The 10,783-nt window shown below is 38.7% G+C and overlaps 1 protein-coding gene across 3 annotated transcripts in view; it reads left to right on the top strand.

Annotated features, from left to right (window-relative positions):
• Nucleotides 1-10,783, top strand: part of CEP63 (centrosomal protein 63kDa) — a 100,401-nt gene that overhangs the window by 35,663 nt on the left and 53,955 nt on the right. For all 3 annotated transcript variants that reach the window (XM_006846595.1, XM_006846593.1, XM_006846594.1), the window contains 2 exons: nt 3,307-3,402; nt 4,211-4,333. In XM_006846595.1, coding sequence (XP_006846658.1) covers nt 3,307-3,402; nt 4,211-4,333 — 219 coding nt within the window. The remainder of the gene's footprint in view (nt 1-3,306; nt 3,403-4,210; nt 4,334-10,783) is intronic.

The raw sequence follows: 10,783 nt of genomic DNA on the forward strand, positions 1-10,783 counted from the left end.
ACCAGTTTTTGTGCTTAGGATGGCTGCTTGCAGTTTTTATTTTAGAGCCCAGCCACTACTTAATGAACCAGGAGGTAGAATTGAAGCACTGAACGCATTATTAGGTCAATTAGCTTTGATGTCCAATGAAACCATAGTTAAACCAAGAGTCCTGGTGTGGCACTGTGGGCTAATGCATCAGATTGCAAAGTCGTTTGAACTGCAAGGTCAGCGGTTCAAGCTCACCAGCTCCTCCTCGGAAACTCTATTCGGGATCACTATGGGTCGGGATCAACTTGACAGCACTTAACAACAACAACAACAAGTAGCCTCAGCAGCTACTCTTTTTATTTATTTATTTATTCTGGTCATTATTGTAAATATATCTGTCACAAAAGTTTTGCCAATTCAACTTTCTACAGGTGTATAACTTTTTGACAGCAATTACAATAATCAGCTGTATGACCCTATTTGAATCAATGCAAATTTCTGTCACCATTAACCTTCCTTACTTGTGGCTTTGATTTTCATTTCCTTATTGTGTAGTCCTAGTGTGCGGTTCCTGGTGTGGTGCTGTGGGATAAGCTCTGGACTGCTAACTGCTAACATCTGGTTCAAATCTACCAGCTGTTACTCGGAAACCTAATGCAGGGTTGCTATGAGTTGGAACTGGAGTCCACAGCACTTAACAACAATAACAACATTGACCTTGAGAATTTTATCACGTGTTTATTGGCCATTTGTATATCTTCTTTGGTGAAATGTCTTCAGCTCTTTTGTGCATTTTTCAATTGGGTAGTTTATCTTTTTGTTGTTGAATTGTAAAAATTCTTTTAGGATTCTGGATACAAAACTCTTATCAAATGTGTAGTTTGTAAATATTTTTCCCAGTATGCCAGTTTTCTTTTTACTTAATAATGTCCTTTGATGCAAAAAATTTTAACATTTTTAAAAAAATGTTTTATTGTGAATTATGTGATAGTTTACATGGGAGAACATTAGTTTTACATTCATCCTATCGTGTATCGTTTCATTGCCATGGTTACTATCCCCTCCATGCATCATCAACCAACCAAAGGGTGTACCCTACAAGCCTGCACCCTGGTCGTCAGCACACAGCCCTTCTCCCTTTCTGGGCCTAAAATCCCCAGCTGCTCCATCTCTCCACGTCATCGCCTTTGCTTCTATCTGAGGCATCACTGCTTCTCTGGGTAGGGTCCTGCTCTCTGCTCTTCTCCCTTGATGGTCCCAGGAACCTCCACTTCTAGACTGCAAAGTTAATCACTCCCCTCCTTGCTACAAAACGTCTACCTTTACATTTCCAACCCTCACAATTAGTCCCGATAACAGTTATTCAATATTGCATCACAAGAGACCTATCCGCATTTCATTTCATCATCCCCTCCTACACAGACTGGATACTATTTAGTGGAGATTCTACCTTCCTCCATGCCCTCTGGATTTAGGTTCCTTCTTGAAAGCTTGTAAGCCAGTCACTTCTTGCCTTTGTTGTCCGTCCGTCCCCCCATTTTGGGTAGCCAACATTTTAGCATTTTGATGAAGTTCAGTTTATCTGTTATTTTCTTTTGTTTCTTGTACTTATGATGTTGTATCTATGAATCCATTGCCATATCCAAGGTCATGAGTCTTTATCCTTATTTTCTAAAAGTTTTATGTTGTTAGTTCTTGTATTTAGGTCACTGATTAATTTTAAGTAATTTTTTATATATGGAGTGAGGTTGGGGCCCAGCTTTATTCTTTTGCATGTGCATATCCAATTTTCCCTGTATTGTTATTGAAGAGAATGTTCTTTGTCCGTTTAATGGATTTGGCACTCTTGTCAAAAATAGTTGCCTGTAGATGAATGATTTTATTTCTGCACTTTGAATTCTATTTCATTGGTTTATATTTCTGTGTTTATGAGAGGCCTTCAAAACATTTGTGGAAAAATTCTATTATCTTTTAATTCTATTGCCCACAATAGAATTTTTTTTGAAGTTCACTCATTTGCTCTTACCACACTGCTTTGATTACTGTAGTTTTGTAGTAAGTTTTAAATTGTTAACTGTGAGACCTTGAATGTTGCTATTCTTTTTTTTTTTCAGTTTCCTTTTCACATTGGTCATTGCAGATGTGTAGAAGCAAAACTAATTTTGACTTAAAAATATATTTAAGTATATTTAAGTAAAGTTTATCTTTTCCATTTTATTGACCATATCTGTCCATTCTTCTAGTTTAAACTTCAGAATCACTTTTTCAAGTAAAAAAAAAAAAAAAACAACCCTAGAATTTTAAAAATTGGAATTGCATTTTTCATTATAAAATGCTTATAGCTAAGTTGATAAAAATTGCAGTTCTGTATTGTGATTGATATTCTTGCCTTCTATTTCCTGTTCTTCTTCCCTGGATCCTCCCTATTATTAATGGTGTGATGCTGTAGGATCAGCACTGGACTGCAGACTACAAGTTCTGCACTTCAAATCCACGAGCTGCTCTTTGGAAACCCTATACAGGGCAGCTTTGGGTTGGAACCAACTCAACTGCACTTAACAACAATACAAGTTGTTCCATATCATTTAACAACAACAAGTTGTTAGCAAGAGATAACAGGGAAATACTGGTGGCAGTGAAAGCTAAGTATGCAATAGCTTTGGCTAGGGTCAGAGAAAAAGAGCAAGACCCCCAACGAGATGGATTGGCCAACTGGCAGCATCGATGGATTCAAGCATGGCAACAGTAGTGAGGTTGGTCCAGGATCGGGCAGTGTTTCATTCTGCTGTGCATAGAGTCACTATGAGTCGGTACTGACTCATTGGCACCTAACAACAACAATATGAAATCACTGATAAGTTGGCTAGAATAACTTTCTTGCTCTGATTGGTGAGGCTGGTTTCCTTGAAATAGTGTAAATGGTAAAATAAGTATAAACCTCCTATCATCTTTTTCTGACATTATTATTCTGTACTTTGATTTATTGTTGAGATCTGATAGATTTTTGTTCAGTCTTACTAGTTTCCAAGATTCTTAAAACCATTTCACTTGTTCCATGAGGTATTTGATGAAAAGGGTTAGGCAGAATAGATTAGACAGTGAGAGAAGTTTCCATTACAGCCCGGAAATTCTAGAATAATTTTCTCCATTTTTTTTGGGGGGGGGAGGCAATGTTATGAAGTATTAAAATGGATATTTGATTTCCTGAGGAGTGTCGTATTATATAATTTGAGAGTTTCTGTTTATGATAAATACAAATATTATTTTCATTTTTAGATATCAGAGGTATTGTTTTTATGTAAATAATGAAAAATGATGCCATCTGTCTGCTTTTAGGTTGGAATATTGCGTCAACAGGTAGAAGAACATGAAAAAGTCAAGCAAGAAATGGCCATAGAATATAAGCAAGAGTTACTGAAACTACATGAAGAAGTGAGACCTTAATTCTATTATATATTGTGTAATTTTACTCTTTCATCCTCTGAGAATTTTGCAAATGAGCCAGTTTCTACATCCTAAAATGGAAAGGTTTAAGAGTGAAATCTCTTTTTCCATTCTTGAGTCCAGACAAGATTGCTAATTGTATGTTTGATGCTATTTAGAACAGGGATTCTAAAATATGTTTCTTGGCTGAGTAACTGAAAAGAAATAGAGGTATTTCTTTTTATACCAAAAACTTATTTTAACTTTTGAGTTAAATCAATGTCTAGATTTTTAAATAATGGATGAGTCAAAGCTTTAAAACATATTTTGAGGTAAGAATCCTAAAATAAGAAAATTCTGTTAACTCAGTTTTTATTCTTCAGACTGGGAAAAAATTACTTTTATTTGGTTTTAACTCCAAAATATTCCTCTCTTATACTTATTAAATGCCAGCATTCCACATGATCATGATTCAAGAACCATAGGCCTACAGGAAAGAAAAATAGTTTTTTATTCAGTGCTTTATTAGATGTGTGTGTGTAGGTTGGGGTAGGTTCTTGAAGGCAAGACTATTGTAATAAAAATAGTTTTCGTTTTAAAAATTATTCTTTCTACTACTCTGTGTATTTATTTGTTTGCTAGTCCTTATTTTCCATGTAGTTTTGTTTTGCATTTTAGTTTGCAAATCTAACATGCTCTCAATCTGTTTTTAATAGCACTATTTAGTACCTGCTTTTGCTTTTATAATACCAGTTTGCCCCATCACTGCTGTTTACAAATTCAAAAATTATAATTATAGAAATAACTGTCTCTACAGTTAGGCAAATTGAAGAGAAGCTATGAAAAACTGCAGAAAAAACACATAAGAGACTCCAGAGGCAATACAAAAAGTCACAGGGAGGATCGGTGTGAAATTGACAGGCTAACTGGAAAAATAGAGGTATGTTCATAGTAATAATTTGTTCCTAGTGATTGTCAGCCTTCATGTAGGAAAATGCTGTTACTAATAGTGCTATTTCCTAAAACCAATTTTCTACCATCTCCAGGACAGCCACTGAGACATTTCAAAGGTGGGTGGGTGATCTCCTGTTAGCATCCTATCATCATCTGGCTCCCTGTGGTTAATGGCGCTACTAGCTATAAGTAATTCCCAGAGCAATACCACCCTTAGAGGACATTTAAAAAATGTATGGAGACATTTTTCTGGTTGTCAGAATGACTGGAAGTGCAACTCACTGGCATTTAGGGGACAGGGACCAGGGATACTAAACATGTTCAGGATTATCCCACAGGTAGAATAGCCCAACCAAAATGTCAGTATCTTGTTTATTGAGACACATGCCATGGGCATTTCCTTGTTTTTGTTTTCAATCATTGTATCTCAAACACATAATAGGGTTGTTGTTGTTAAGTGCCTTCGAGTAGATTCCAACCCATAGCGACCCTGTATAGGGTTTCCAAGGAGTCGTTGGTGAGCTTGAATGTCTGACCTTGCAGTTCAAACGACTTTGCAGTCTGACACATGAGCCCACAGCACCACACTAGGACTCCATAGGGTGGTAGTGGGTGGTGTGGTTAGGTGCCGTGGAGTCAGTTCCGACTCATAGCAACTCTGTACAGGGTTTCCGAGCCTGTAAATCTTAACGGGAGCAGAAAGCCTCATCTTTCTCCCGCGGAACAACTGATAGTTTCAAACTTCTGACCTTGTGGGTGTTGTTGTTGTTGTTAAGTGCCATCAAGTCGGTTCCGACCCATAGTGACCCTGTACAGGGTTTCCGAGGCTGTAAATCTTTACGGGAGCAGAAATCCTCATCTTTCTCCCACAGAGCAGCTGGTAGTTTCGAACTGCTGACCTTGTGGTTCACAGCCTGATTCGTAACCAGTACGCTACCAGACCTCCTTTGACCTTGTGGGTAGGGCTTAGTAAATATTGAAGTATATGCGTGTGTTTTTATACAGACAACCCTGGTGGTGCAGTGGTTAAGCATTCAGCTACTAACCAAAGGGTCGATAGTTGGAACCCACCAACCATCAGGAGAAAGATGTGACAATCTGTTTCCTTAAACTTTTAAGATCACAGCCTCAGGAACCCTGTGGTACAGTTCTGCTCTGTCCTGTAGGTCCCTGAGTTGGAATTGACTGACAGCAGAGGGTCAGTAATTTTCTATATCAGATTGTTTATCCTCAGCTCCTATTTAGATCAATTAAGCCCATTCATCTCCTGTTTTTGCTGACTTGGTTTTCAGGATTATTCTTTATATTGATTCCTTGGAGGACTTACGGGAGGTGGTGAAGTATCAGTGCTGAGAATAGACGAAGGAGCAGCATTAGGCCGTCACACTTTTCACCTGGAATCTGTCACTCCTCCACTCCAGTGTACACCAGCACGTTTACAGTGTGCACGTAAATCACTCAGGGTGTTTCTCAGGTTCCCAGAGAATCTGGTCCTGTAGTATGGTGTGGGGCCTAGGAATTAACATTTTATCAGCCCCCAAGTTCTAATTTGAGAAATATTATTCAACATCTTTGTATGATGATTTACAGTTTTTCATCTCAGGGCAGCCTGCCACCCACAAATGCCCAGTATATTATTGCCACCTAGAATTGTGATTTCTATGTTCCATCTTCTGGATCCCTGGTGGCTCTGTGGTTAAAGTGCTCATCTGCTAGCCATAAGGTCAGCACTGTAAGCCCTCCAGCTTCTCCACTGGAGAAAGATGTAGCAGGCTACTTTTGTAAAGATTCTCAGGCTTTGGCAGCCCTATGGGACAGTTCTACTCTACCCTATAGGGTTGCTATGAGATAATTGACTTGATGAATATTCTTTGTAGCTCAGTGTTTTATTTGGAATTACAATGGAATCTGAGACTGCACAGATAAAGCTTTTCCTCCAGCCCTCTTCAGTAATCTGTTTTTCCCCACAAATCCTTCCTGTCCTTGCTTCTTAGTGCCACTACCTGACTCATTCTCTTTTGTTTCTACCTTAAAAACACTGCCTTTGAATTTCATGTCATGGCCAATACACCAATGGCCCCTGCTTGATGGAATCCACTTCTAATTCTGGTCTCACAGATTTTAACTCCTACCTCATTGTCACTCTTTTCAACATTATTCTTACCACAATCCTTGAGGATTTAAATGCCCATAGAGCTTTTGACTTCCTTAGCTTTCTTTCTTCCATAGACATTTGATTTCCTCCCTGTGTCAGCTATTTCCATTGCCATTCCTCAGTCTTGTCATTACCAGTACTTGTGACCTTCTCAGAATTTTATGTCCAAACAGCTCACTTTCTGACTACCGTTTCCTGTCTTTTCAGCTCACTCCCTCTGATACCTGATAATCATTTGGCCCCACCAGAAGCTTTGAGCCACTGCTTCTGTCATAGTTTTCTGCTGCAGCTTGCTCTTATGACCGCACTTACCAATGCTGATTGTTATGGTTGTTGTTAAGCACCTCAAGTGCCATTGTTGAGTCGTTTCCGACTCATAGTAACATTGTATAGGATTTCCAAGGATCAGCTGGTGAGTGAACCGCTGAGCTTGTGGTTCAAACCTACCTTTCAGTCCAGTACTTATCCTACAATGCCACGCCAGAATCCCTACCAATCTTTCCTCATCTTAAATTCCTTCATTAATCACCATGGACACTTCCTTACCCTCCACTGCAACTCTTGTGCCCATCCATTTCTTCATCAGACTTGTTTGGCAAAACTACAGCCCTAGTTAAATCCAGTTTTCTGCTAACTTGCTGCCTGCCCTGTGTGACTGAACATGGTTGAAGAAAAGCACAAGCATGCTGCCTGGCCTCACACTATGAGTTTGGAATCCACTTGTTAGCATCCAACATAACAACTACAAATGGCATCTCAAAATCATTTCCTCTTATTCTCCCACTTTCCACAATGGCTGTTTCATGCTTTCTCTTTTTTCCTTAAACTTTCAACACTTTTCCTCACTTCTTGCCCTTTGGTGATAATCTTGCCATCTATTTCACTGAGAAAACAGAAGCAATGAGAAGAGAACTTTCACAAACTCCCAACACTGGATCTCCCCATCTATTTGCATCTCTACTCATATGCTCTGCCTCCCCTTCGAGAGGAAGAACCCATGCTCTCCTTTCTACCCGATTCAAGATGTTGCTTCAGCAATCCTCCTCGCTTATCTGCATCCTCTTTTTGTTCCACCCAAATTTCTCCCCTCTTAGTTTTCTGTCTCAACTCCACTTTCTTCTCTGACTACTGTCCTATTTTTTTCTTTAATTTTATAACTAAATTTCCCCAGATCTATATTATCTCCAATTTCTTTTTTACCATTCCAATAAGGCTCTTATCCCTTCATTCTAAAGAAGCTGTTTACATGGAGGTCACCAAGGACTGGCACACCACCTAAAGGTAGCAGTTTGATCCAGCTGGTCTTCCCCTCTTCTTAAGAACCCTTTCTTGACTTGGTTTTAAAAATACCCACACTCTCTTGGTTTTCTGTCCACCTTACTAACCATTCTTTTTTAGTCACTTTGCTCTACAACTTTTTAACATTGGAATGTCCTGGGGTCCTGCCATTGGGCCTCTTCCTTTTCTTATCTGTGCTTATTTCTTTGGTGGTCTCATTCAGTCACAGTGTTCAAATATTGTGTCTGCTGAGAATTTATCAGTGTTATCTAGTCTTGTGTGCTCCAATACAGAATAATTTCCAACTGCCTGTTTTACATCTGTACTTGGATATTTAAAACTATCTTAAGCTTCAAATATCTAAAACAAAGGTCCTGACTTTCTTTTCCCTATCAACACTGGACATCTCATTCCATTTCAGTTGATGGTAATTGCATTCTTCGATTTACTCAAGTCTCAAAAGCTTGGAGTCATCCTTGATTTCTCTTTTCTCAACACAACAGCCAGTAAGATTCTGTTTTTTGTTTTTTTTTTAATGTTTTATTGTGAATTATGTGATAGTTTACATGGGAGAACATTACCTTTACATTCATCCTATTGTGCATCGCTTCCCTGCCATGGCTACAATCCCCTCCATGCATCATCAACCAACCAGAGGGTATACATTGCAAGCCCGCCCCCCAGTCATCAATACACAGCCCCTCTCCCTCTCTGGGTCACCAGTCAGAGCGTGTATTCCCATTGAGTCTTAGTCTTAGAAGGAGGTTTGCCCTGAGGGAACCCAACCACTTGCCTTGATATCTTCTGGGTGAGCAACTTGCTTGTTCTTGTAGTAATCAGTTGGTCTGCCTATATTGTTTTGTATTTTTCTTGTTGGTCTTTCTTTCAAGAAATATCTCCTGATCTGGCCGTTCCAGGCTGGTCTGCTTGTCCTCTCATGTGGAAATTTCCCTCCTCTGAAGATTCTGGATGCTGTTCAGGATTCCACCTATGGTCTTATGTAATGCAGAGGCTTCACAGGAAGCCTCCTTCACTGGGCACATTGTAGCCCCCTTTTAGGTATTCCAATCGCTTATAGGCAGAAGACGTACTTATAAGCTTTCTATGGTGATATTTCTGGCTATGCCTTTCTCTCCCCATCAAGTGTCTATTTTATAGTGGTATGCCAGGGAAACCAGGATTCAAAAGACAGCCAAGCATCTTAACATTATTTCTCCCCTTTTCCTCATTCCAGCCGTGTCTGAATCCCTGTATCACAGAGCCCTGTTGTTCCAAAGTTGTGCATACATCATTATTTACCTCTGTCCCACCTGATTGTTTGTCTAATGTTGAACCATCCTTGCATCCCTTTTATGAAACCCACTTGGTCGTGATGTATTATTTTTTGATGTGCTGTTGGGTTCTGTTTGCTAGGATTTTGTTGAGAAATTTTACGCCTGTGTTCATGAGGAATATTGGTCTATAGTTTTCTTTCTTAGTGATATCCTTCCCTGCTTTTGGTATGAGGATTCTGCTTGCTTCAGAAAAAGTATTAAGGAGTTTTCCATCCTCTTCTATATTCTGGAGTAATTTGAGTAGAATTGGTGACAGCTCTTCCCTGAATGCTTGATAGAACTCACCTATGAAGCCATCTGGGCCTGGACTTCTTTTGGTTGGGAGTTTTTTGATGACCTGATCAATTTCTTCTTTTGTTATGGGTCTGATCAAGCATTCTACTTCACTCTGAGTAATTTTAGGTAAGACATGTTTTTATAGAAATATATCCATCTCTTCTAAGTTTTCGAATTTGTTGGAGTACAACTCTTTATAGTATTCAGTTATTATCCTTTTGATTTCCTTTGGTTCCGTTGTGACATTGGCCATGTAGTTTCTAATGTGAGTTATTTGTGTCTTCTCCCTCTTTTCTTTTCTGTTAGTTTTGCCAGTGGTTTGTCAATTTTATTAATCCTTTCAAAGAGCCAGCTTCTTGTCCTGTTGATTCTTTCTATAGTTTTTCTGTTTTCCATCTCATTTATTTCTGCTTTTATCTTTATTATTTCTTTTCTTTTGGTGACTGTAGGTTCCCTGTGCTGGTCTGTTTCTAATTGTTGGAGATGTTGTGTTAATGTGTTCATTTTGGTTCTTTCCTCTTTTTCGATGTGCGCATTTATCACAATAAATTGTCCTCTCAGCACTGCTTTTGCTGTGTCCCAAAGATTTTGGTATATTGTGTTTTCATTCTCGTTTGTTTCTAGGAACTTTGTGAATTCACATTTTATTTCTTTTTTTACCCATTTGCTTTTCAGCAGGGTGTTGTTCAGTTTCCATGTATTTGACTTTATTTCCTTGGTCTTCTTATTGTTGATTTCTAGTTTATAGCATTGTGGTCTGAAAAGATGCTTTGTAGTATTTTGATGTTTGTAAATTTTTGGAGGCTTGCTTTGTGACCTAACACATGGTCAATTATGGAAAATGTTCCATGTGCACTGGAGAAGAATGTATATTGTGCTGTTGAATGTATATTGTGGGTTGAATGCTCTGTACACATCTATTAGTTCAAGTTGGTTGATTGTGGTGTTTAGTTCCTCTGTAACTTTGTCGAATTTCTTTCTAGTTACTCTGTTCCTTTTCAAAAGTGGCCTTTTTAAATACTCCCACTATAATTGTAGATTTATCTATTTCTTTCTTCAATTCTAGTAAGGTTTGCTTGATGTATCTTGGTGCTCTTTAACTGGGAGCGTAGGTATTTATTATGGTTATGCAGTCTTGTTCAGCTGACCCTTTGATCATGAGAGATAATGTCCTTCTTTGTCTCTTATGCTGGTTTTTGTCTTAAAGTTTACTTTATCGGAGATTAGTATTTCCATTCCTGCTTGTTTAAAAAGACCTGGCAATCTGCTTGAAAAAGACTTGGCAGTCTACTTCGTAAAGATGACAGTCAAGAAACCATGTAAGGCAGTTCTGTTGGGCTACATGGGGTCACTTGTTGTTGTCAGGTGCCATCAAGTTGGAACTGACTCATAG

The sequence above is a fragment of the Chrysochloris asiatica genome, unplaced genomic scaffold (assembly GCF_000296735.1).
Source record: "Chrysochloris asiatica unplaced genomic scaffold, ChrAsi1.0 scaffold00028, whole genome shotgun sequence".
Lineage (NCBI taxonomy): Eukaryota > Metazoa > Chordata > Mammalia > Afrosoricida > Chrysochloridae > Chrysochloris > Chrysochloris asiatica.